The 27,926-nt window shown below is 43.8% G+C and overlaps 1 protein-coding gene across 1 annotated transcript; it reads right to left on the bottom strand.

The window, feature by feature from the left end:
* LOC149320634 (uncharacterized) lies at positions 1-24,801 on the bottom strand. Its single transcript, XM_089503679.1, has 7 exons — positions 24,651-24,801; positions 18,931-19,425; positions 11,999-12,110; positions 9,807-9,892; positions 9,499-9,619; positions 1,963-2,103; positions 1-1,869 (listed from the first exon to the last, which is right to left on the bottom strand). Exons 2-7 carry the CDS (start codon positions 19,276-19,278, stop codon positions 353-355), a joined length of 2,325 nt encoding a protein of 774 aa, XP_089359805.1. The 5' UTR covers positions 19,279-19,425; positions 24,651-24,801; the 3' UTR covers positions 1-352.
* Between the last annotated feature and the right edge of the window lie 3,125 nt (positions 24,802-27,926).

Here is a 27,926-nt window from a genome sequence, read left to right as displayed (position 1 = left end):
ATCAAATATAACATATAAATAAAAAGCACAAGGAACAATTAATCAAATCAAACAAAGATTATTTCATACATTTATTCTGGTACAGAAGTTATCATCCTGACCACCTCAGACAAAAACACTGCAACATTGCAAACGCCAATGTCACGATGGAAATATTTTCTACTAATAAGATACTGACATACAGTAAATATGGGTCCCCTCTTATTTTCTCTATACACACTGTCTCTTGGCAAACTTATCAGCTCTTTCCATCATTGCAATCTCAGCCCTTGCCATTAGACAGCATTCTCTAGTTTTGAACACTAAAACTCTATTAGGAATTGGTGTGGGAGGTTGAGGAGAGCTAAAAAATTTAGCCTGAAGATTCTTTAACCTCTGGTGTGATTTCTCCCCCTTTCTCCATTCCAGGCATTTCTCCTCTGTGAGTTGGTTGATGACGGATGAGGTTTATCTTCTGGGTGAATTGTTTTCCACACTCCAGGCATTTGAATGGCTTCTCTCCCGTGTGAGTTGGTTGGTGTCGAGTGAGGGAAGTCTTCCAAGTGAAACCTTTCCCACAGTTCATGCATTTAAATGGTTTCTCTCCTGTATGAATTTTTTGATGATGAGTGAGATCGATCTTCATAATAAAACTTTTTCCACACTCTTGGCATTTAAATGGCTTCTCCCCAGTGTGAATTGCTTGATGATAAGTGAGGTAGGTCTTCTGAGTGAAACTTTTTCCACACTCTTGGCATTTAAATGGTTTCTCGCCTGTGTGAGTTGTTTGATGTCGAGTAAGGGATGTCTTCCGATTAAAGGTCCTTCCACATTCCAGACACTTAAATGGTTTCTCTCCTGTGTGAGTTATTTGATGATAGGTGAGGTGTGCCTTCTGGCTGAACCTTTTCCCACACTCCAGGCATTTGAATGCTTTCTCTCCAGTATGAATTACTTGATGAAGGGTGAGAGAGGACTTCTTAGTGAAACCTTTTCCACACTCCAGGCATTTAAATGGCTTCTGTCCTGTGTGACTTGCTTGATGATGAATGAGGAGTGTCTTTTGAATAAATGCTTTCCCACACTCCAGACATTTAAAAGGCTTCTCTTCTCTGTGAGTTGCTTGATGAGAAGTGAGGTGTGTTTTCCAAATAAAACCTTTTCCACACTCCAGGCATTTAAATGGTTTCTCTCCTGTGTGAGTTGCTTGATGATAAGTGAGGTGTCTTTTCCGAATAAAACCTTTCCCACACTCCAGACATTTAAATGGTTTCTCTCCTGTGTGAGTTGCTTGATGATAGGTGAGCTCTCTCTTTTGAGTATAACATTTTGCACACTCCGGGCATTTAAATGGCTTCTCTCCTGTGTCAGTTGCTTGATGTTGAGTGAGTTCTGTCTTCTGAAAAAAAGCTTTCCCACACTCTTGGCCTTTAAATGGTTTCTCTCCTTTGTGTGTTGCTTGATGACAGGTGAAGTGTGCCTTCTTGCTGAAACTTTCTCCACATTCTAGCCATTTAAATGGTTTTCCTCCTGTGTGAATTACTTGATGAAGGGCAAGGGAGGACTTCAGAGTAAAACCTTTTCCACACTCTAGACATTTCAATGTTTTCTCCTCGGTGTGAGTTGCTTGATGACACATGAGGTGTGTTTTTTGAGTAAAACATTTTCCATGCTCCTGGCATATAAATGACTTCTCTCTTGTGTGAATTGCTTTAGGACAAGTGAGATTTGTCTTCTGACAAAAATGTCTCCCGTTCTGATAAGGATGTGTGGTCCTCCATTCCTCTTTAGTATCTGCTTTTCTTTCTTCCTCATTTAACTGTTTGCATTGGTCTTTTTGCAACAATGCTTGGCATGTTTCTTTATACTTATTTAGTTGGCCATCATTCTCTGGAAGGAAGAGAAAGTACTGCTAAGAACTCAAGAAAAAAATGGAAAGTAAGCAGTCAATACCACTTTGGACTGAAATTCCAGAAATATCACCTTTCTGATAAGGATGTGTGGTCCTCCACTCCTCTTCAGTATCAGTTTTTCTTTTCTTCTCATTTAACTGTTTGCACTGGTCTCTTTGCACCAATGCTTGGCATGTTTCTCCTTGATACTCCTTCAGTTGACCATCACTCTCTGGAAGGAAGAGAAAGTACTGCTAAGAACTCAAGAAAAAAATAGAAGGCAAACTCTCAATACCACTTAGAACAGACAACTCTAAGGATTTTGGTATGATATCCACTGTTAATCTGAGTTCATCCCACTGTCCATCCCCTTAAACACAATTCTCTTAGCTTTTCTGTTCTGATGTTCCTTTCCCATTATAACCCTTGGAGCAAGCAATGTCTGGGTTGTTTCTCATTTCAAGTAAAATCTTCCAGGAGAAAAGGGAGCATCTCACAGACAGAACAGATTGTGCTGGATGGCATTAATATAGAATGAAATTGTGCAGCAAGAGAGTTTTCTTCCCCCCACCCCCTTTTTTTTTTTTTTTTTTTTTTTTGTCCCTTGAGACTAGGGATCAACACCTAGCTGTTACAGCCATCATGTAATGCTGTGATACGGTCTGAAGTACTGATTTAAAAAATAAACTTTACAGCATCTATCTATGAAATTAACTTAATTTAACCCACTAAATATCTGGTATTCTTCCTTGTCGGTTGTTTTTTATCTGCTTGATATACAATATTATATCTGCAGAACTGCAAAGCCATTATGTGTGTATATGTATGACAAAGGCCTGGACATCTGGTGATTATGTCCATGAAGTTAGCAGAGAAGCCAGACTACGGATGTGCATTGGGACAGCACTTGGACATCAAGGGTAATGAGCATGATGCAATGGTTAGGCAATATTACAAGAAGCTGAAAATCTAAGAAGCACAGCTCAGTGTGAGTTATATGGGTCATTGTAGTTAGTCAGTGGTTGGTGCTTGTGAGTTTCTTGGAGAGTTCATTTCACTGTCATTTTGTCAGAAGAGAAACTTGCTTAGCTGTATTATCTGTGTTTACAGTGCCATAAGGATATGTTATGCTAGAGAGGAAGTAATAGTATTATTTATTATAGCAATGTAATTAGCAATACATTCCCCTCCCCCCCTCACCATTCCCTTCTCCTTTTGTGTCGTGTCTTTTAGATTGTAAGCCTGAGGGCAGGGAGCTGTCTATTATCCCCTCTGTTGTAAACCACTCGGATTCCCAGTGATTGGGCGGTATATAAATAAAACCTATTATTATTATTATTCCTGTATTGCTGAGAGCTGGAGAAAGAGAAAGCCTCTTTCATCCAAGAGCTCTACATCTGCTGTAAATTATTTTTGCCTCCTATCCTCTGTAAATGAACCCTTCAACTGCAGCAGCCGGCTTCAGCATTCTGTTTAGACGTATCTCATGGTCCCCGCCAAGATACTAAAATTCATTCATGCCACACCTCAGCATGACAGTGATACAGTCTGAAGTACTGATTTAATGAATAAATTTTATGTTGGGGCATAGAGAGACGCGCTGTGTCCACTATGACCACGTGCAGAGTTGATCCACGCAGGCAAGACGCCACGAGAAGGCTCTTGGAGAGACATCTGCAAAGGCTTCACGCTGAGAAGGAAAAATTCCTCCCACGCAGGCTCTAGCCTTGAGTTCCCAGCTTAAAAAAATAAATACAAGGCTCTCACTCAAACAAGAGGGCTTTAATCACTTGTTGCAAGCTGTTTACAGGATCGCACAGAGTACCAGACAGCCGTCTTGGATATTCACAGCTCTATATACAGACAAAGTGCTTTGCCAGTCACCGACCACAACAACCCAAACAATGGAGATAATCACCCTCTTCTTTTTATAAGAGGTCTTCTGTGAAGTCATGTGATAGCCATGCCACCAATGATACCTTGCTGGTTTCATCCCCAGCAGTGTTGCCAACAAGCCTCGAAGATAATTCCCCAAACGTTTGGCCAAAACTCACCAAATCCCCCCCATATCTCACCAAATACTTATTTCAACTCACAAAATTACCATTAAAACCAATCACCAAAATCACACCAAAGGCTCTGAAAAGTACCCATTTTGGTGTGAAAGTCACCAGATTGGCAACACAGTGCATGTTGTACTGTATTCCATGATGCACCTCTAGCTGACTTCACCTGCTGTGCATGTTGCATCAGATGTCCCATGATGCACAGCTTCCAAATGCTGACTGATGCACACCTGCCACTTGAACTGTAGTTACCTCTGCTCCAGTTCCACCTAGTGGCCACATCCATGTCATTTCCAGGCCAAGTGTGCCACATGGTCCTGACACTTTAGACTTTAGAGCATCCATCTATGAAATTAATTTAAGATGTAAAGAACCCACTAAATATTTGATTCTCCTCCATGTCAGCTGTTTTTTGATAGGATGAGATGCTTCAACAATGAATTATGAAGACAAGTGAAAATTAGTCCTGGGATTGGCCAGACAAGGTCCACTCAAATGCCCTGGTCAAGGTCTCTGCAGTTCATACAGAACTTCTGTATAAAATACTTGTGTCCTAATATATATTTTTTAAAAACCCTTTGGATGTTTGAATCCTAACATGTCCATGTAACCAAGTAGGTTCTATCATTATTTAATCCAATTTTGCTCAGTCAATGAAAAAAATGTTCTATAACCAAAAGCATGACAAAATATCTTGCTGTCTAACAGGGCCAAGGGAGAACCAGCATGCTCTAACAGTTTGTGTGTTGGAGTAGGATTCCTGGAGACCAGGGTTCAAATGTATTGGTGGCCTTAAGCAAATAACACTCTCTCTGCTTTAGAAGAAAGGAGTGACAGCCTACCTCTGATCAAATCTTACTAAGACAACCCCATGATAGATTCTGTTAGTGTGATTGTAAGAACTGCGTTGCACCACGCTGAAGCTGTGCACCTGGATGGCCACCAAGGAAGCGACACAGAGCTCTGTGTAGGCTGGAGAAATCTTTCTCCCTTTCCCAGAAGCAGCAAAGAAGACAACAAGCTGATATCTTCCAAAGGAGACTTGACTTCTGGTTACTCTGTATACAAATGTTGTTCTCACCGACAAAGCTACTAGCAATACACACAACACCATCAACCCACACTGTACAAAGAGACTCCACCCCTTATATACACGTGCCAAGCTCAGGCACTTTGTTCAGCCTCTTCCTGCTGTGCAACCACTGTACAAGTTCGCCATGCAGCATCACTTTGCACTTTTCAGCCTCTGATGTCACGTCCTGTGACTCAGCTCTTCCCAAATGCTGACTCATCATGGCTCCTGTTTGACCAAAGGTAACCCCATCACCTTTGTCTCACACCTGGACATTTTCCTTAGGATCCATTCCTAACAGATTCAATTATTATTATTGTTGTTGTTGTTGTTGTTGTCACCTGTGAAGGAGACCCCTTTGGAACATCTGCCTAGCAAGCTTCAACCAAACTTGGCATGAATGGTTGTGCAGATGAAGTGTCTGCCCTATGACAGTGGAAGTGTATGGGAGGGGTAAAAGTTCTGCGATAGGAAAAGAGCACTCAGTCTAAAGAGGGATGGGAGTTACTGAAAGAGATCTCAAATGTCTACATGAGGTCCTAGTCAGCATCTTTAGAAAAGAGGAGCTGAGTTGTATGTTCTGATAAAAGATAAAGTAATCCAGTCAACCCTCCCCATAAATGAGTTTGCCTTTCGTGCCTCTGAGCTTACGTGGAAGGCAAGCCCCAGGAGAAGTAATAAGGCATGTACAGCTGTCCCTTCATACACGTGGTCTTGAGATTTGCAAATTTCATTATTCAAAATCTCAGGCCGGCCCCACCCACCTCCTCCTGCTTTCCTTCGGTCTGAGGCAAAGAAGAAGGTGGGCGGAGGCAGCATGCGCGCCACCCAGTCCCCTTCTCCTCTGCTTCGGACAGCCGTCCCAGGCAAAGAAGAAGGTGGGCGGAGGCAGCACACGCGCCACCCAGTCCCCTTCTCCTCTGCTTCGGATAGCCATCCCAGGCAAAGGAGAAGGCGGGCGGAGCCAGCATGCACACCGCCCAGGGAATGCTTCTCTGAACATGATGGTCTTCAACTCAGTTTTGAAACTGGTGAAAGAAGTGATGACTCATGCTTCTCGTGGAGGAAGGAGATTCCAGGAGTGAGGGGCAGCAAGTGAAAAAAAGGGGATGAATCTGGGACAGGGCAGGGAAAATCCTGGGCTGAGACAGCAGACCTTGACTACCAGAACGGAGGGCACGGGTGGGAAGGTGAGGAGAAAGAAGGTCTGATAAATAGGGGGGGGGGCAGCCCATGGAGGGCTTTAAAAGTCAGCAACAGGAGCTTATAATGAATACGAAAGGGGAAGGGGAGCCAGTAAAAGGATGATAATAAAGGAGAGATATGGTCAGAGCAGTGGGCGGATGTAATGATGCGTGCCGCTGAATGCTGGGCAGAAATTAAAGGATGGAGGTGAGAGAGAGGAAGCCCTGCCAGAAGGAGGTAACAACAGTCTAGTCATGAGACAACCAGAGCATGGACCAGAGTCTTGGCAGTAGAGGCCAAAAGAATCTACAAGCCTGAAATTGGAGGAGAAGATAGACCTTGTGTGCATTTACACTGTAGAAATAATGCAGTTTGACACCACTTAGGAACTGTCATAGCTCCATCCTAATGAATCCTAGGGTTTGTAGTTTTGTGAAGTACCAGTATTCTTTGGCTAAAGCACTTAAAGTGGTGTCAAACTATATTATTTTTACAGTGTAGATGCACCCCTAAAGACAGAGATAGTCCATTAATAAATAGTCAACATGGGCTTCATGCAACCATTTGAGTTGAGTAACCCTTGTTCTTTCAGTGAACAAACCTCATCTGAGTTGGCCAAAGAACAAAAACTGGATGAAAGTTTGGAACTCCTGTCTGATGTGGTAAAGTCAGAAATTATTGAGTTGACGCCACAAAATTCAGTATGATATATAGTGATGTAGGATAAACTATATAGGGAATCCTGCAGGCAACCACACACTGAGCAAAGAGGTAAAGAACATCAGCTAATTGTCCCTACGAAATACCAAGAAAAAGTAATGGAAATAGCCCATACATTAGAAGGTCATCTGGGAATCACCAGAACTACCCAAAGAGCAAGCCAGAATTTCTACAGGCTGAAAGTGGGACAACAGATTAATCTGCTTTATAAGATCTGTGACACCTGCCATAAAATGGGCACTATGGCCTGATCTAGACGGGCCTATAGTGCGCCCTCATCACGTGCTAGGGGTTGGCCGAGGGCGCACCACCCGTATGTGCCTCACCCCAGCAAGTGACAAGGGCGTCAAAATGGCGGCACCCTGTACACACAGCCGCCGCCATTTTGACATGACGGATGCTTAGCGTCTGCACGTCATGCCCCCTTGTGATGTCACAAGTGTGCCATTGGCGCACTGCAGAATCACAATGGCGCCGCAGAAAGAACGCACTTTTTGCAGGTTCTTTTTGCTGCGCGAGGGAGCTGTGTGGTTTGTCCGCTGCGGCTTCCTTGCGCAGCAAAACAAGGCGTCAGCAGACTGCCCTTTTTGGGCGGTCTGTATCCCGCCTATAAGGGACAAGAAGAAGCAAAGCTATGCCGGTTATTCACAAGCCTTTCAAACAGTAGGCATAGACAGTGTGGGTCCCTTACCAAAAGCTATCAGAAAGGGAAATAAGTACCTTTGTGGTAGACTACGCTACACATTATTCAGAGGCAGATACTTTGAATAATATAGAGACCAGTACAGTTGCCAATACGCTAGTGAACATGTTTTGTAAATGATTTCCGAGTTAAATTGTTTCAGGTTTAGGAATGTCCTTTACCTTCACACTGATGTAATGCTTATGGGAGGCCTGTGGTGTGGGGATAAGATAGATCTGAGCAGGCAGAGGGAAGCCCTGGCAGCATCCAGTCAGGATGGGTCATGCATCACTCAATGAGAGTGGAGCCAGCACCACATTTCAAATGAGTTGATTATCCTTCTGTCTGCTTCCTTCGCTATCCAGCTTTCATATCTGTACATGATCATTGGGAATAGAATGGGCTGAACAATTCTGACTTTGGTGCTCAGTTGTATGTATATTCAGTATCTCTTCCTTCATAGCTGCTCTTCCAATTCCTAGTCTTCTTCTTATTTCTTGACTGCAGTCTCCATTTTGGTCAATGTTTGATCCTAGAAATGGGAATTCTTTAACTATTGTTGTCTAGATTGAATTTGTGTATTTCTTCTGTGTTCATTATCTTTGTTTTATGTTCAACATCAGACCTGCCTTTGCACTTTCACCTTTGACCTTCCTTATTAACGGTTCCAGTTCCTGAATGTCTTCTGCTAATATTATGGTGTCATCTGCACATCTGAGGTTGTTAATGTTGCCTCCTCCTCTCTTAACCACTCCTTTTTCTGATTCTAATTCTGCTTTTCTTATGATGTTTTCTGCATATATTTTTTAAAAAATAGGGTGAAGGATGCCTGACCCCTTTGCCTATTGGGAACCATTCTGTTTCCCTGTATTCTGTTCTGATGGTGGCCTCTTGTCCTTGGTACAGAGTCCTCAACAGGACTATCAGACGTAGTGGCACCCCATGTCTTTGAGTGCATTCTATTGTTTTTCGTGATCTATACAATCAAATGCTTTACTGTAGTCTATGAAACACATGCTGATTCTTTTTTGGAATTCTTTACTGCGTTCCTTTAGCCATTGTGTGTTTGTAATGTGGTCCCTAGTGCCCCTTGCTTGCATGTGAGATTAGTGCTATTGCCCTACAGTTGCTGCAGTCTTTTGTATCGCCTTTCTTGTGGATTGGTATGTATGTATTTCCAATCTGTCAGCCACCACTTTGTTTTACATATTTGTTGGCATATTTCAGTTAGCACTAAGGTTGCATCTGTCTGTAAGCAATGTAGCAGCTCAATTAGGATATCATCTGTTGATTCCGCCCCCCCCCCCCCCCCAAATTTCCTCTATTGAAGATTCCACTTCACTTCTTAGAATTTGGGATTCGTCTTCATATGGCTCCTCATTCCAGATATCATACATCCCCTCATCTCTTTTGTATATATCTTCTGTGTATTGTCTCCAGCATCTTTTTATTTCTTCTTGTTCCTGTATTATGTTCTTTCTTTCTCCATACAGCATCCCAGTTTGAAATTAGCTTAAATTTCTTGGATTTTTTGATAGAGGTCTCTTGTTGTGCTTTCTCCTGCCTTCCCACTTGCCCTTAAATAATCCAGTCTTTCATGGCAATGGTGGCTGGATGGAGCCACAGTGGCAATTGGAGAAGTCAGATCAGACCCGGCAGGGGGGGGCGGGGGTAATACTGCTTGTGGGACTACCAAAATCCCACACAGTGGTCCAAGCTAAGGAGTCCAACTAGACCTCACAGTGATCTTGACTTAAGTTCTGCTAATGAAGGGCTTCCTGGGAGGGAAGGCCAGATATCAGCAAAGGTGTAAAAAAACTCCATTCAGCCTGCTATAATGTACTCTCAGGGTTACTCTTCGGCACTGTAAGCTGCTCAATGACAAGAAAGAGGGAGCCTTACCCAGAGAGGACAGGCCCCCCAAATTCTCCTCCATCACTTTCCGATGAAGGGACCTTTGACCCAGGTCCAGCAGAGCCCACTCTTCCTCCGTGAAATACACAGCCACCTCCTCAAAGGTCACCTGAAAAAAGAGAATTATATTGCTTCAGACTGCTCAAGAAAACTGAAATCCTTACAGGATGCCATGCCCCTTAAAGTGGCATCTTTGATGGAAGCAATGGGGGGGGGGGATTCTGTAGGGAGCAGTCAAAGGAAAATGAACACTCAGTTCACCTGTTTTTGGGCTCACTTGAGATCCTGTTCCCTACCTGATTTAGTCTCCTAGAAGCTGTTCTGAGTCCATCAGGATGAAGAGATGTGCTTGTACATATAGGCTCAGTCTTTATTCCACCTCCTGTGAGGGACAGAAATGGAAGGAGAATGTTATTAACCCTTCTTTCTTCTTCCTCCTTCAAGGTCCTCCTATATGTGTACATGCAGGAAACATCGTACTGTATGCACAAAAAGAACTAGGAGGTCACCGTAGAATCACAGTAATTCTGAACTTGGCATGGGGGGGACTGTTAATAAATATATGCAAATCAATTAGGCAGGCATCCCACAGGAAGTTAAGCAGCCACAAAAATGTTAACAGACTTTACAGAAAATGCACAAACATTTGGTTGAGAAGGAATGGAGTGGAGTTGAAAGAAGTCCAGGTTCCTGGTTCTTCCCTGCATAGGCAGGAGACAGGACCTGAAGCTGGACTCTGGGGCTGCCTGATAATGAGGATATCATCCCACTAAAGCAACCCTTCCATTCATCTTTTCTCTGTTATGAACATACACAGGTATGCATGAAGTAACCAAGCAGTTTTGTTTCTAGGCATTACTGTATAAATATGTGTATAACTCCACCTCATGTATAAATCGAGGGCAGGTTTTGGGGTATTTTGGTATGACCTGTGTGTATAAGTCAAGCATAAATTTTAGGGGCATGTGGAGTCGCCTTCGCTGGAGATTTTTAAACAAAGGCTAGATGGTCATCTGTCAGGGGTGCTTTGACTGAGAATTCTTGCCTGGCAGGGGGTTGGACTGGATGGCCCTTGTGGTCTCTTCCAACTCTATGATTCTATGAAAGGACATAAAGAACTAAGCAAAGGAAAAAGATGTCTAAAAACTTTTAAAAATCCAGCAGGCATAATTGTTTGTCATCCTAAAGGAAAGGACTATGGTAAATTGTGGCTGTGTAATGTAGAGCAGATGCCTAAGAAAATGTGTACATGTCAAATAGGATGTAAAGGCAAGGCAAGATTTAAGATACAGTATTATCTCCTATCAAAAAAGGAAAAATGCCCTTCTCTGAGTAGAGTGGCAAAAGGTGAGAGCTTACTCTGTTCCAGGAGAACCTAAAAGAAACACTGACCCTTCTATTCTCTTGGTGCTCCTTAAAAGAACCTGGTGGAAGCTACCATTTAGCTTGCCTGTTGTAGGCAGGCAGGCAGGCATCACTACAATAGGACAGGCTAGTACAGAATTCCACTCATTCCCAGATCAAGCTTTATTGCATTGTTTTCTGCAGTCATGCTAACTTAACTAGATACTGCAAGTCGGTGGTTCTCCAATCCGCCTTCTATATCCTCTGTGCCAATGTTGCCAAAATAAAACTAAACAAAATAAATAAAACTCTAGCTACACAGAGGATTAGAAGAAAAAGGAAGGCTGGGTCGGCATAAAAAGTCCTTCTAAAATATATTTCACTGTCAGAGACTGTGATGAACTGACTCACAAACCAGCCAATCAGAAGCCAGAGACCCTAAGCCAATCAAGTGCTGGCGGAGGAGTTTGAAAATTCCGCTTGGCAGTTGGTTTTAGTCAGTTAGGGTTTGGAATCCTGAGAGATGAAGCTGATGTTCAGTTGGGGAACAGTAGAGTCCAAGAGAGGACTGTGTTCCAGGAGTTCCTGAGGGAACAATAATTTGGCAGAGTGGGTTTTGATTACAGACCAAGAGAGGGTCTAGTGATCTTAAGAAGGGACAGTAGTCCAATTGAGAGTCTTGTAGTGAGAGACTCAGGGTTAGCCAGACTCTGGAAGAGGGGTCTCGGTTGATTGATATCCTGAGGGATATCCTAGCCTGAGTGGCTGACTTTGGTTTACTACTGAGAGAGAGAGTAGTGAGATATCTGTAACTAATTTGCCAAGTAAAGATACAATAACAACTGTACTTCAAAGATACTTAATATACTTCTAGTTATTCAAATAAACATTTATTATTGTTTGAAAAAACTGCTTGGCCTGAGTGTTCAAAACACAAACACACGCTACTGTATGTTAAAGACCGGAATAGGAGTAGATTGTGGTGTGGAGTATATCACAGAGACTTTGTTAACTGAGGCATGCTTCTAATTTCAAAGTGCTGGTTAGGCTATATAAAATAGTTCAAGTGCTGTAAGCCATAAAGCCCAGATATTTCAGACATACATAAGAGAGTCAAGCAGGAAACTACCCTCTTAGCCCTTACTTATTGAGGAGAACCTTCCTTCTCTGTCCTGCGTGATCCACTTGGGCTGCTGCCTTTGACTGGGTTCAGAAGGATACTTCTCTACCTCAGGCATTTCTTCCTCAAACAAGTCCTGCAGCAGGGAAGAATTAGAAAAATACAAGATTAGGACAAGACTTTATGGTGCATCATCTTTACTTTAGATGATTTCCAGATAAAAGCTGGGATGGGATGGCTAAATTTATATGATCATGGTGATGATGATGATTTTATTTGTATCCTTTTTTGGGGAGGGAATTGGATATGACAGTAGTTCATAGTAAGTAGAACAAATACAAGGAAAAACACAAATATAAATACATAGATAAATACTAGTTAAAATGCAATCTATATAACTGAAACCATTAAATCACAACAGAATAAAAGGCAAGAATTAACCAACAGAAAAGAACCTCACTAAAAGGGGTTTCAGTAAGTTTTCAGAAGGCTCTTTTCATCTACGAGAGACTCAGTCTAACTTCCCCAGGAAAGGCGCTCCAGAGCCCAAGAGCAGCCACCGAGAAGGCTCTATCCCCATAAGATATGACCATGAGGATGGTGGTGCCTGAAGGGGAGGGAGCACACTCATGTGGAAATTACACTCCTACTAAATGACATGTGGCTTACCTATAAAAATATTTTAGTTAAATCAGGAATTAATAAATATGAAATGAAATCAATTGGGGAATTGATGCAACTGGATCCTAGAATACATTGGCTGTTATATACTCAACTAAAGGAAAAATTTAAAATGGATAAAAAGATAGAAGAATTTGTAGAAGATTTGGCACAACTTGATAGGATATGGATCAGTCCAGAACTGAAGAGAGTAACAAAACTATATAGACTCCTGAGAAATTATACAATCCGCAACGCACTCTTAGAACTGGGAAGAATCTGCTGGAATTAACAACAACTAAATTTGTCCCAACTTCCCAAAGAGCTTTTACTATAGCTGCTCCAAGATTGTGGAATAGTCTCCCAGAGGAGATCCGTCTTACTACTTCCCTGGAAACTTTCAGGAGGGCAGTTAAGACGGAGCTCTTCCGATGAGCATATCCACCCGACCTCATGTAAGACACAGTTCCACCTCCTTGAATAGGATGAGTACATTCTTGCTTCACTGTCGCTTTGTGATATTGTTTTTAATTGGTAATTTCTATGTATTTTATTGACTTCTTGTACTTCATTTTGTATTGTATTTTATACTAGGATGTGATCCCGCCTCGATCCAACTGGGAGAGGCGAGAATTATTATGAACAAGGAGAAAACTTGATATCAGATGTGATGATTAAATGGGCATCAGGCTGTGGTCAAAATATAGACGTAGAAAGTTGAAAGTATGCCAGAAACAAAACTCAAAAAATCACCAAATCTCAAAATGTAAAAGAAATTGTTTTGAATATGGAACAGAGATGGCATTTGACACATTGCGAAGATTTATAAAACATATTCAAATGCTTGTTGGAAATACCATTTGACTATAGGCTATAGGTTCCTGGTTTCATGTTTGGTGGAGTTGCCCAAAACTGAAAGGATACTGGAAGCAGCTACACATATCTACTGAAACGATGTTACAGGTAAAATCTGAAATGAGGCCAGAATTTTATTTATTGAATATGTTGAACAAAATCCTAACTCAAATAGAAAAGAAATATTAGCGTATTATTTTACAGTCATCCCTCCATATTTGCGGCTTTGATATTTGCGGATTTGATTATTCATGGATTTGATTAATATGTTCTCTCTAGGAATCTCTAGGTCCTCCAGCACAACTCTATGGTTAACTTTAACTAAAAGTTGCCCTGAAAGGCCTAGAGATTCCTAGAGGGAACACTCCACTAGGCATTTGTAGCTTCTCCAGTGCAGTCAGTGTCTGTTGGACGTTGGCCACAGAGTTGCACTGGAGGACCTAGAGATTCCTAGAGAGGTGTCCTCTCAGGTAAAAACATGGTGTTTTTGTTATTTGCGGTTTTTCCATATTCACGGGGGTCTTTTGCCCCTAACCCTAGCGAATATGGTGGGAGAAGTGTATATTAAATAACAGCTGCCAGAATGAGTCGCACAACATGCAACAACATGAGATTTGAAGCAACCTCTTAGCAGAGAAACCTGTTTTTATTGTTTTAAAAACACTCATGGGGGAAGGGGGGTTTCTCCTGGGATGGAGAGGAAGCTGTTTGTCTGTTTGTTTCTGATTAAGAATTTTCCTTAACCCCCTCTATTAGTGAGAACCATCTCATAGAAGAAACTGTATTTTTGTTTCTTCCCTTTAACAGACATCTCTCCTTTGAAAGAAGGAAAAGAGAGGGGAGCCAGCTCTCCTGAGGCTGACTGAGGTTCCCTGTGTTTTATAACAGGGACTTGGACACCCTTTTGCCCCTAAAGTGGAGCTTGGTTGGTCACATTAATCCAATATATCTATCACCCCATATGAGATGATTTTCTCAAAGATCCTCAATAAGCATTACAAATCCACTGAGTGACCAGAGGAGGGAAGTATATTTCTCCTTGCTTGAGTTACCCTGTTTCTTAGACTTTAAACAAATCTGTATTGTTAAAGCCCTTTGCTCTTATTGAGAAGTGCTAAGGCTGACACTAGTTTGCACAAGGGAGGTTAGAACCATGTGCTCATCCTGTGTCTTAGGCTGTCCCAACTAAGGCAAAGAGGCTCTGGCCCTAATGGAGGCAGGGGTGGAGGCCTCTGAGGAGGGAAGAAAAGTCATCATGTGGCTTTTATGGCTAGCCCCCTTCCTTGTTGAATTAGTTTCCAGGCATCTCCTCTGCCCTGGTAAAAATAGGTTGGGAGGAGGGATGACCAGAAACAGGGCAACCTTGAGGAAGAATAAATATTGTGCAGACTCCAACCTCATGGGCTAACAGTAATAAAATGAACACTGGAAAAGTTTAACCAGTATCTCTTGTAAATCTGAGCCCTCAGACCTGTTGCTGTGGGGGCTCTCCTCTCCTTTATTTGCCCTATCAAGGGAAGCTGTCTGGACAGTAGCTTCTTCCAGGCAGTGAGGAAACTGCTCCTGAGTTAGCAGTCACTGAAGACCATTTCTAACCATGGGTAGATAGCTGCATATGGCCTGTAGTGTAGCCCTGATATTCAAAGGGCATTTTGTTTTATTTATGTTTGAAACAGCCCCATCTTGAAGCTGGGTTTTAGAAGCTTAGCCCTTTCAACTTCAGACAGACTTTATAGTAACCTGGCTGCATTATAGAAGCTGGCTTGCTCCTCAACTCCCTTCCCACTTGCATTGGTAGCTGGGAAGGGCAGAGGGGGCTGGTGTGGCACATGGCTCCCCATTTACCTGAGATATGTCTGCGTCCTGAGAAAGGACAATCTCTGATGGAAAGAAGAAGCCAAGCGCCCCAACTGCTCTCTCAAGAGTGCCACAGTTTGGGGCAACCTAACACAATTAGGGGTAAAGGGAACTCTCTCCCCATCCTATACACAAGTGGTCCCCCCCTTTTTTTTTTGTGGAGGGGACGCAGGAGGATTTGTATCCCTGTGCTATCTCAGAAAATCATAGAATCCTTGGGTTGGAAGAGACTCAGAGGGCCATCCAGTCCAACCCCATTCTGCCATGCAGGATCTCTCAGTCAAAGTATACCTGACAGATGGCCCTCCAGCCTCTGTTTAGAAGTGGGTGGCAGAGGCCATGCTCTCTCTGGTGAGAACATGAAGCCATTTTCTGTTTTTCTTGTGGGATGCTCTGTGGCAGCTAAAAGAGACCATTTTAGAGTTGGAAGCCTCAGCCCCTGCTTCCTTTACAGCCATGCGGCCAAGATGGTGGCTGTACAATGTAGAGGGAGAGTCCTCTGTCTCCTTCCACGCCACATTAAAATGAATGTGCAGGAGCCCTGGTGACACCACCATGTGTTTCTCAGGCTGCAATAGGATCTCCCAAAACTGTTGGGGTCCTGGGTGCCATTGGGTCCAGAGATGGGAAGGAAGGGGGAGACCAAGAACTTATTCCCTCATCTGCCCTCCTGGCAGAGTCCCAAACCTTATGCTAGGCATAGTGCCTGCAGTGCCTGCCCTGAGCGAGGGCATTAGATCTGGCAAAGGCTCTTTAGTGGCTGGAGAGAGAGGGCCCTGGTACTCACCCCTTCTCCTGTGTCTTCTGGCTGGCTTGCCTCTCTGACCTTGGCCTTGTTTCAGGCTGGGCAGAGGTGATGCAAAGAAACTTTTTGCCATGGCTTTTGGCTGGCCTGTCATCTGATCCCTGGCCCTAAACGGGCTGGGCAGAGATGCTGAGAAGGGAAGTCTCCATAACTTCTGGCCAGTTTCCTCACTGATCCCTGGCCCTAAACGGGCTAGGCAGAGGTGATGTGGAGAAACAGAGCCATAGAGGGAATACCCCTCACCATCTGTTCCCATGGCTCCCATGTTCTGTAAAGCTGTTTGCAGAAATCTCCTATGCTCCCACCATGAAAGGGGGCAGCTTTGGAGGAGAGTGAGAATCATTGGCACAGCCAAGACCGTTCTCCAATCCTGGGAGCCCTTGCCATATTAAATCTTTCTTAATGCCTCCAAGGCAGCAAGAGAAGCAAAGAGAAGGAAAAGGACTGGAGTGGCTGTAGCAAAGAAGTTGCAGAGCAATAGCAAACACATCCTACAGGAGTGACAGGCAGGACAAGACTGGCCTTCTAGGGTTAGCTGCACCCATGTGGGGTCACCCGAAGGTCTCTCTCTCTCTTTACTTCCTGCCTATCTGGAGTGAGTGGGAGGAGCATAACCCAAACTACAGGATGTGGGGGGGGAGGTCTACTGGGTAAAAGGAGCTATATGACAGTGTTTTGACTTTAAAATGTCTGTTTTTAGAATGATATGTCCTTGTAAAAGTTCTATAGGTGTTTTTTTTCTTTCGTCTATTTTCAGTTTGCTCTTTTATATTGTGTAAAATAAGTCAAAAAGATGATAGGTAGGTATGGGGCCCATACCTACCTGGGAGAGAGAGGCAGGTGAGCTCCACCAGGCCTGCCTGGAAGAAGCAGAGCCCTCCCTCCGGTCCATCTGCCTTGGTCCAGGCCTCAGAGGGAGAGAAGAATGCTGGACCTGATCCCCTCCCCCCTCACCATTCCCTTCTCCTTTTGTGTCGTGTCTTTTAGATTGTAAGCCTGCGGGCAGGGAACTGTCTGGTTAAAAATAATAATAAATGTAAGCCGCCCTGAGAGCCATTAGGGCTGAAGGGCGGGATATAAATACCTAAATAAATAAATAAAAATTATTGTAGGGATGTGGGAAGTCAAACAAACAAAGAATCTATTGGGGGTCATTTTGCATAACCACCTGTTGCATATAATAAACTATATTATATAACTGAAGATGATGTTATTTTAAGTTGTGGTAAAATAAAAAAGAAAAAAAATTGGAAAAGGAAAATACACTCCTACTAAAAGCCTGGACCAAAGCCAGTCAGAGCTTACCAGCAGTGGTTCTTAAACTGTGGGGAATGGAGCTCAATGGAGGCATAAGACTTGGAGGCCCTAATCCTTCCTCCTCCTCTTCCCAAACTTTTTAATTGGTATAATTTTAACATATATCAAGTTAAATATTGGATTTACTTAAATAAAGCCTTTCTAATTTGAACAATATTTTTCTTTATAAAATGTAAATTTATGAATATACATGAATGCGAGAATGAAAATAAACACACTAAATAAGCAAAATATTTTTATTTACATGCTATATGGGAGGGCGACATCTGAATGTACACATAAGGTGGGGTCCCAAGAGTAAAACTTTTGAGTACCACTGCTTTACACAACATAACTAAAGCCATGAATTGTGGCTGGAAACTGAACCAAGAACCAGCAGAGCTGTTTAAAAAGGGAGTCATGGGTTCCCTGTAACCAAACCCAGTTAGCAATCTGGCTTCAAACTGTGTCTTTTCGGGAAAGACAATCCCATCCAACACAGGCTGTATCCCTATTCCTTGATCTTCCTTTTGATTGACCAGCAGGCCTTCTTTTATGACTGTTTTAAGAAAGTTTGGTTTGCTGATTTATTTATTTTTTAGAAATCCCTTGCCCCCCCCCAAAAAAAACTGATAGTACCTAATAATAATAATAAATTTTATTTGTATTTCCCACCTCTCCTTTTACAGCAAAGAATTAAAAACCACAATACAATACAAAATACAATATTATCTAAAAATACAGTCAGTAAAACCATTAAAACGCTTTTTATGTTGTGCAGCGCATGAGGCAACACGTCAACGTTTGGCACCAGACTTTCTACCTTCGTGGCTGTAGTCAGCAACTTATGAGCTGGAGAAACACCTCTCCCTTTCTTAATGAGCAGAGAGACACTGTAAACTTTCTCAGATGAGGATTTTATTCTTAGAAGAAGTTCCACTGTGTACAACAATATATACATCGACGCCATCCACCATCCACACTAGTAAAAACCCACTCTGAGGCACCAACTGTCTCACTCTTACTCAGTGACAGTTGAGAATGGCATCAACATTCCAATGATGCACTGTTTGAAATGCTGTCACATATATCTACCACTAGGACTGTACTACGTTCCGCCACAACTCCCCCTAGTGGCCACATCTATGTCATTTTATCAGACCTGTTTACCCTGGTCCTGACAAAAACAGCAGCAATATTACTACCAATCACTAAAAAGGCCAAATCAACATCAATTTTCCATGCTATCAAGTCTGAGTGGGAATGTTCCATAAAATCAGCTATAAAAGGTCAGGTGGATAGGCCCACCGGAAGAGATCTGTCTTAAGTGCCTTTTTAAAGTCTTCTAATGTGGTAATGAAACGGATCTCTTCCTGTAAGTTGTTCCATAATTTAGGGGCTGCGGCTGTAAATGCTTTATGGGAAGTTGTAGTTAGTCTAGTTTTCATGTTTTCATATGTTAACCAGGATAAAGTGACCTCACCTGCTTATCTCCCTGCTTCTTCTCCGCCACCTGGCTCAGGAGGAAGGCCTCTGCCAAGGCCACTGCTTGGGAGGTTGTCTCCGCTCCACACTCTCGAACCCAGCTCCCCATCTCTGGGGGAAGGACGGCCAGGAACTGCTCCAGGATCACCAGGTCCAGCATCTCAGCCTTGGTGTGTCTCTCTGGCTTCAGCCACTGACAGCAGAGTTTGTGGAGCTGGCTGCAAACCTTTCGGGGGCCCAAAGCCACCTCCTGATAGACATACTGTCTGAAGTGCTGGTGTTGGACCTCAGAACTAAGCATCTTCTCTCCCAAGCTCCTTTGCATGGCTCTTCCCAAAAGATGCATGGCTCTTCTCTTCTGTACTCGGCCTGGAGAGCGTGAAATCCTTTCCTTAACTTATGACAGACTGAGTCTTATTTCCAACACACCAGAAAAGCACTTTCTTCTTTTACGAGATTCTGCCTCAGATGAAATTACTGGGGAGCCTGAGGCCTACAAAGAAAACAAGATATCCTGTGAATTAGCTGCCTTGAAGACACTTTTGAGAAATGTTTTACAACCAAATCCAAGCTGAAAAGTGGTTCTTGTCTCTGGACAGAAAGTTATCCCCCCTCCAAAAAAAAAAAAAAGACAAGGATAGGCAGGCTGTGTGTGTATGTTTTCCTTTCCTTAGCCACAAACCAAGACCATAAGGCACATTTTGAGTGCAACTCCCTTCCACTTGCTTCATCCCTAAGAATTCCCTGCCTGCTCTTTTGGCTTTTCCTTTTCCTTTCTCTCATTTCACTACATCTCTGTGAAGCAGAAATGGTGATGCACTTTAAATCTTCTCTCACTGCCTACAAGACCTTTTGCTGCCTGAAGCAAAGGGGAAGAGGGCACCCCGTCATCTGTGGATAAACCTTTGTTTCGAATCTCCTCCCTGTATGCCAGTCTCTGATGCTTGAGGCAACTGCTTCATCTGGCTTGAGGGTGAGGGTCTTTTCTCCATGGGTCACAATCTCCTCATCCTTTGTGCTGTCTTTCCATCTGGGTTAGACTCTGCAGGGAGGAGATAGGATCCTGGAGTCAGAGCTCTGGGCCAGAGGAGTTCAGGTATGAACATCCTCAGGGTGCCACCTTCCAACTCAGCCTCCCTCACAGGGCTGTTATGAGGCTCCTTTGCAGGGAAAACAAGGTTACTGAAGGCTTTCATGGCCGGCATCCATAGTTTTTTTGTGGCTTTTTCAGGGTATGTGGGCATGTTCTAGAAGAGTTTATTCTTGATGTTTCACCAGCATCTGTGGTTGGCGTCTTCAGAGAATGCTGACCTAGAAAAGGGTGTGTGTGTGTGTGTGTGTGTATATATATATACACACACACTGTGTGAGCCTGTGTAAGGAGGAGGGATTCCCATGGTAATCTGTATTATTCTGTTGTTGATGGCAGGGCCTCAGGGTGGAAGGATGTGCAAAAGAGGATTAGTGCCTGCTAATTGGTGATCATTGCTTGCTGGGAAAGCCTCTGACCCGTAGGAGTTTCTCATTTGCATTTGCTGAGTGCTGATTTTGCTATTTTGCAGGACTGGTAGCCAAACTTTGTTTACTTTAAGGGTTTCCTCTGTCCTGTTGAACTTGTCCAAGTGTTTGTGGATTTCAATGGCTTCCCTGTGCATTCTGACCTGGTCCAGAATTTCAGTGTTTTCAAACAGCATTTTGTGTCCAGGGTGGTTTTTAATGTGTTCTGCTACTGCTGATTTTTCTGGCTGACTCAGTCTGCAGTGTCTCTCATGTTCCTTGATTCGTGTTTGGACATTGTGTTTGGTGGTCCCTATATAGACTTGTCCGCAGCTGCATGGTATGCAGCAAACTCCTGAGGCTGTGAGAGGGTCTCTCCTGTCCTTCACTGAACATAGCATGTGCTGGATTTTCTTGGTCGGTTTGTAAACCGTTTGGAGGTTGTGTTTCCTCATGACTATTCTGTCTGTGACTCCTTTGATGTATGGTAAAAATACCTTCCCTTTGGGTGGTTGCTTGTCTTCACTTGTCTGGGTTTTCCTGGGCCTGGCAGCCCTTCTGATGTCTGAGCTGGAATAACCACTCGCCTGTAGAGCCCGGTCCAAGTGTTTCAGTTCACCTTCCAAGAATTGGGGTTCAGAGACGCATTTTGCCCAGTCTACCAGTGTTTTGATTGTGCTTCTTTTTTGTCCTGGGTGATGGTTGGAGTTCGTGTGCAGATATCTGTTTGTATGTGTAGGTTTTCTGTATACTGTGTGACCCAAACGTAGGTTAGGTTTGGGGATGACTAGGACATCCAAGAACGGCAGTGTTCCTTCCTTTTCTTTTTCCATAGTGAATTGGATGTTGGGTTGGATGTTGTTCAGATGGTTTAGGAATACAGCCAGGTCTTCTTCTCCGTGCTGTCTCTAGGGCTTGCTTTTCAAAGTGTTCCATGTTAAAGTTTGCTATCACAGGACTTAGAGGGCTTCCCATTGCTACCCTATCTCTCTGCTCACAGAATCAATTTCTCACTGGAAATAGCTTGTGGTGAGGCAATGTTTGAACAAGGCTGTGATTCTTCTGGAAAAATCTGTTGGATGAGTGTCATGGTGTCCATTATGGGAAATTTGGTAAACAGGGAGACCACATCAAAGCTGATTAGTATGTTTCCGGGTTTAAATTCAATGTTATTGATTTTTTCTATGAAATGAGCCGAATCCTTGATGTGGGGGGGGGGGGGGGTTTGCCCTATATGGGTTTGTAATTGTGTGGCCAGAAACTTGGCCAAGTCGCATGATGGGGATCCAATAGCACTCACTATGTGTCGGAGTGGAATGGCATTCTTGTGGATCTTAGGAAGTCCATAGAGTCTTGGTGGTAGAGCCTCAAATTTGCACGAGCTTTGTCTTGTGGTTGGCTGAGTTGAGGAGTGTTTGATCAGGGTGTTCGTTTTCCTGGTGATCTTGTTGGTTGGGTCTTGTTCAGGATCCAGGAGTTCCTCAATTTTATGTTTATACTGTTCCGTTTCCATGATTACTGTGGCATTGCCTTTGTCTGCTGGGAGAGTGATGATTTCTGGGTACAAATTGAGGTCTTTGATGGCTTTTCTTTCATTTTTGGTTATGTTGCTTAGAGGTGGTTTTTCCTTGCGCAGAATCCTTGCTGTTTCCCCTCTTATCTCTTCCGCTTCCTCCTCTATATATACCCACTCCTTTCTAGGTCAGCATTCTCTGAAGATGCCAGCCACAGATGCTGGCGAAACATCAGGAATAAACTCTTCTAGAACATGGACACATAGCCCGAAAACCCCACAAAAAACTAGGATTACTGAGCCTTGGGAGCCACAAAAGAGCTGTCTGAGGAGTCCTTGGTGGGGGGATTTAAGGCCTTGCCTGCCCTTCCTAGCTTCCTACTGGACATTGAAGAGCTGTCTGACTTGGAGAGTGGTGGAGTCTCCTTCTCTGGAGGTCTTTAAACAGAGGCTGGCCATCTGTCAGGGGTTGCTTTGATTGAGAGTTCCTGCATGGCAGAATGGGGTCTCTTCCAACTCTAGGATTCTATGAAGTGTTTTCTCTAGGAACTTATCGGTTTCCCCGAAAACAACTCTATGGTCAACATCTGGCAGAATTGCGCTGGAGGACCAAGAGATTCCTAGAGAGGACACATTAATCCTCAGACAATCAAATCTGCAAAAGTCAAAGCTGTAAATGTGGAGGGATGACTGTATAGCATTATTATTATATGGTTACATCACATTATAAAAATACTTAGTGTTATATTATAATTATATAACAACAACAACAACAATAATGTTATTTCTTACCTGTCTCTCTTCACTGCTTGTGGGTTACAACATAGTTAAAACACAATCATAACATAAAATACACACATTAAGCTGCATAAAATACACATATTAAGAGATCTACGCAATATTTATATTACAATACATAGAGTAAAAATTAAATATAAAATTCATATTTAAATATATAACTAAAAACTGCCTGGATAGGCCTGTCGGAAGGGATGGGTCTTCAAATAATATGTATTATTATTATTATTATTATTATTATTATTATGTATTATACAATAACAAATTTTATACTATAAAACGTTAATGTTATCTGTAGGTATGTATATATATTATAATATTTATAATATAATATTGTATTATTGTAAATGTTTTGTGTGTGTGTGTGTATATATATATATATATATTACTTTATAATATTAAGAATCATAGAATCATAGAGTTGGAAGAGACCACAAGGGCCATCCAGTCCAACCCCCTGCCATGCAGGAAATCACAATCAAAGCATCCCCGACAGATGGCCATCCAGCCTCTGCTTGAAGACCTCCAAGGAAGGAGACTCCACTACACTCCAAGGGAGTGTGTTCCACTGTCGAACAGCCCTTACTGTCAGGAAGTTCCTCCTAATGTTGAGGTGGAATCTCTTTTCCTGTAGCTTGCACCCATTGCTCTGGGTCCTGTTCTCTGGAGCAGCAGAAAACAAGCTTGCTCCCTCCTCAATATGATATCCCTTCAAATATTTGAACAGGGCTATCATATCACCTCTTAACCTTCTCTTCTCCAGGCTAAACATCCCCAGCTCCCTAAGTCGTTCCTCATAGGGGATGGCTTCCAGACCTTTCACCATTTTAGTCACCCTCCTTTGGACACGCTCCAGTTTCTCAATGTCCTTTTTGAATTGTGGTGCCCAGAACTGGACACAATATTCCAGGTGGGGCCTGACCAAAGCAGAATGGAGTGGTAGTATTACTTCCCTGGATCTAGATAGACTCTATACTTCTATTGATGCAGCCTAAAATAGCATTGGCCTTTTTAGCTGCCGCATCACACTGTTCACTCATGTTCAACTTGTGGTCTACTTGGACTCCCAGATCCCTTTCACACGTAGTTTCATTCAGCCAGGTGTCACCCATCCTATATCTGTGCATTTTATTTTTCCGCCCTAAGTGCAATACCTTACATTTCTCTCTGTTGAATTTCATTTTGTTAGCTTTGGCCCAGCTTTCTAGTCTATTCAGGTCATTTTGAATCTTGATCCTGTCCTCTGGGGTATTAGCTATTCCTCCTAATTTGGTGTCATCTGCAAATTTGATAAATATGCTCCCAATTCTGTCATCCAGGTCATTGATAAAGATGTTGAATAGCACTGGGCCCAGGACAGAGCCCTGTGGGACCCCACTGGTCACTTCTCTCCAGGATGAAAAGGAGCCATTGTTGAGCACCCTTTGGGTTTGTCCAGTTAACCAATTACAAATCCATGTAACAGTAACCTTGTCTAGCCCACATTTTACAAGCTTGTTTGCAAGAATATCATGGGAAACCTTGTCAAAGGCCTTACTGAAATCAAGATATACTATATCCACAGCATTCCCTTCATCTACCAAGATGGTAATTTTATCAAAGAAAGAGATTAGGTTTGTCTGGCATGACTTGTTTCTCTGAAACCCATGTTGACTTTTTGTGATTATGGCATTGCCTTCTAGATGTTCACAGACTCTCTGTTTAATGATCTGCTCCAGAATCTTTCCTCTAGAATCCTATGAGTCAATATAATATAATATAATATAAAAATATAATAACAAATATTATATTATAATAAATGTTGCATATAATGTTTTAGTATTATAATACTAGTAATAACAACGCTATTTATTCTTGATCCGCCTCTCCCATGGATCAAGGCGGAGAACAACAATAACCAACAAACGCACCACTTCCTCCAGGGACTGGAATGAACGGAGCTCCTTCAGCCTCACACACCTCCAAGGCGCCTTCTTCCTCCTCCGCGGAGGGCGACTAGCAAGACTTCCCTCCCGCAGAGAAGGGTCAGTCCTCCAGGGAGGACCGGACGTCGGCTCTATGGTTCTCCCTTCCGGTTTCCCCGCGGCGCCCCTCTAGGAAAATCCTCCCACGTGGCCGGAAGAGGCGGGGCCAAGGCCAAGATTGACAGCCAGGTGGAGCGTTCCCCCTCGCTCTTCCCCTGCCATGTTCTCTTCCGCTGAGAGAAGAGGCGCCTCCGGTGTTGCTCTTTCCTTCCTCCCCGAGAAGGTCTTTGGACCGACGGAGGGGGAAACTCCCCGTTTGGCCGTCATTCTTGGCCATGGTCCCGCCTCTTCCGGTCATGGGGAGAATGTTCCCTTTTTTCTTCTTCCTCCCAGTGGAGACGCTCTAGGCAGCAGCACTTTCTCTCCTCCCAACTATCTCTATGAAGGGGAAATGGCGCCACCTTCAGGTAGCATGAAGCCATCGCCTCAGGTTGCTGGGAGAGACTTTCAGGGGATAGAACCATAGAAGCATACTCATAGGGTTCTAGAGTTAGAAGCCTAGAGTCTTAGAGTTAGAAGCATAGACTCATAGGGTTCTAGAGTTAGAAGCATAGACTCACAGGGTTCTAGAGTTAGAAGCCTAGAGTCTTAGAGTTAGAAGCATAGACTCATAGGGTTCTAGAGTTAGAAGCATAGACTCATAGGGTTCTAGAGTTAGAAGCATAGAGTCTTAGAGTTAGAAGCATAGACTCATAGGGTTCTAGAGTTAGAAGCGTAGAGTCTTAGAGTTAGAAGCATAGACTCATAGGGTTCTAGAGTTAGAAGCATAGTCTTAGAGTTAGAAGCATAGACTCATAGGGTTCTAGAGTTAGAAGCATAGACTCATAGGATTCTAGAGTTAGAAGCATAGAGTCTTATAGAAACATAGACTCATAGGGTTCTAGAGTTAGAAGCATAGACTCAGAGTTCTAGAGTTAGAAGCATAGAGTTAGAAGCATAGACTCATGGGGTTCTAGAATTAGAAGCATATAGTTCCAAAGTTAGAAGCATAGTCTCTCTGAGTTCTAGAGTTAGAAGCATATGCTCATAGGGTTCTAGAGTTAGAAGTACAGAGTCCTAGAGTCCTAGAGTTAGAATTATAGAGCCCATACAGACAGGCCAAAATAAAGCTGCTTTGGGTCACTTTGGGGGTATGCTGTTTAAATAACACACACATCTTAGGAGGCCAGAAGCTGCGCCAAAGCTGCACTCCAGTTCTTAAGACAGGAGTGTGGCTTCAGGCCTCTTAGGACATATGCATCATTTAAACAGCATACCTCCAAATTGACCCGAAGCAGCTTTATTTTGGCCTGTCTGTACAGGCTCATAGAGTCCTAGAGTTAGAGGCAAAGAATTATAGAATCCTCGAGTTGGAAGCAAAGACTCATAGAGTCTTAGAGTTAGAAGCATAAAATCCTATGAGTCCTAGAGTTGAAAGAGACCCCTCACTGGAGGGGCCTGGGGTCACCAGAATGTTGACCAGCAGAGGAAAATTGGCCTATGTGACCTTATCACACAGGGACCTTCCATCCCGAAAATGGTTAAAGTGTTGGCATCCCAGAAAAGCAAGCAAATTTGTTAATGGGTATCACACACAGCAGCAAATGCAAGTTGGTTGCCCTGTTGGAGAAGAAGGTCCATAAATTTCACGCTCGCTTATCCACTTTTCAGCATATTAGGGAACATGAGGTTTTCTTTACTGAATAAGGAACACAGGACATATCACTGAGAATGAGGCGGTCGTTCCCATACAAATAAGAGTTGCCAGCCAGCTGGGCTCCAAGGAGCACGGCCTCTGCGGCAAGGCCTCTCCCCCAGCGGCAGTGGAGCCACGTGGGGCCCAGACGGCTGCCTGAGGCCCCGTACGACAGCTGGTGGTAGAGAACAGGCCTTGCCATGGTGGCATTCCTTCTTGGGGCCCAGCTGGCTGGCTGAGACGACACGGCAGGCAGCGAGGGAAGCCCTCCCCTGAGCCCAGCAAGGCCTAGCAAGTCAGCTAGGCCCCACGGAGAGAGGCCACCACGTCAAGGCCTCCTCCAGAGGCAACGGAGCCACGCAGGGCCTCAGCCAGCTGGCTGAGCCCCATGGAGATAGAGGGAGGCTTCCGCAGCAAGGAGGAAGAAGTTCGCAGCATGAGCTTTTTTAGACTAAAGTCTGCTTCCTCAGATGCATTTAGTCTGAGAGGTGCAAGAAGATCTCTGTATCTTTGAATTCTACTTCCTGAGATGTACTATTATGTTTGTTGCTGTGTACCTTCAAGTTGTTTCCAGAGAAGAGGAGCTACATTTCAACCTTCTGTCCAAGAAGAATGTCAAAATCGCCTCCATTTTGAGCATGACTAAGAAGCATGGATTTATATCAATAGGGTTTTTTTTAATTAAGGGTTTATATTAATGATTTTAAAAAATTATTGGTTTTGGTTGTTAGTTGGCTGTGTCCTCCATTTTTCTGGCAAGGATGCCTTTTTGCCAGTGTTAAAGGGGCGGCATTTACTGTTCTTTTCAGTGCCGGCAAAGTGCTGGATTGGGGCCGTGGCGTGAGCTTGCCATGGCTCTGATCTGGCGAGGAAGGAGGCAGCAGGACGCCACTCCAAAGCAGCAATCTGTCGAGTCTAGGCTTGCCATATCCCTGCTATACCCGGGACAAACCCAGATTTTCGGGGCCCTTGGCTCGTCCCCGCCTGGGTTCAGCAGTTTGTCCCGGGCCCAAGGGGCCCGGGCACTCACACGCCTCTGGCGCACTTCCAGGCTCAGCCACAGCTCCTTCTCCTCTCAGCTTGGCCAGAGGAGCTGCCTGCGGCACCTCCACTGACCACAAGGGGCAAGAGAAGGAGCCCAGGTAGGAGAAGGAGCTGTGCTGGGGCCTTAGAGGCCGCCACCACCATTTGCATGCTTTTGGTGCGGAAATGGGGGTGGGGTAAAGAGAGAGGCCTCTGTAGGCCTCTCTCTTTGGTGGGGGGTTGGGGGGCCTCCATGGCTGCTGCTGTGCTAAAAGTACAGCAGCAGCCATGGAGCAGAGAGAGAGGCCCATAGGCCTCTCTCTCCGGTGGCGGGGGGGACTTTGGGGGGCTTCGTGGCTGCTGCTGCACTTTTAGCGCAGCAGCAATCACGGAGCAGAGAGAGAGGCCCATAAGTCTCTCTCTCTGGTGGCAGGGGGCGGGGGTTGAAGGGGCTCCTTCACCTC

Source organism: Sceloporus occidentalis, unplaced genomic scaffold, assembly GCF_023333645.1.
Source record: "Sceloporus occidentalis isolate IW3139 unplaced genomic scaffold, rSceOcc1.0.p SCAF_1, whole genome shotgun sequence".
Classification (NCBI taxonomy): domain Eukaryota; kingdom Metazoa; phylum Chordata; class Lepidosauria; order Squamata; family Phrynosomatidae; genus Sceloporus; species Sceloporus occidentalis.
This window is presented reverse-complemented; position numbering and strand designations above follow the sequence as displayed.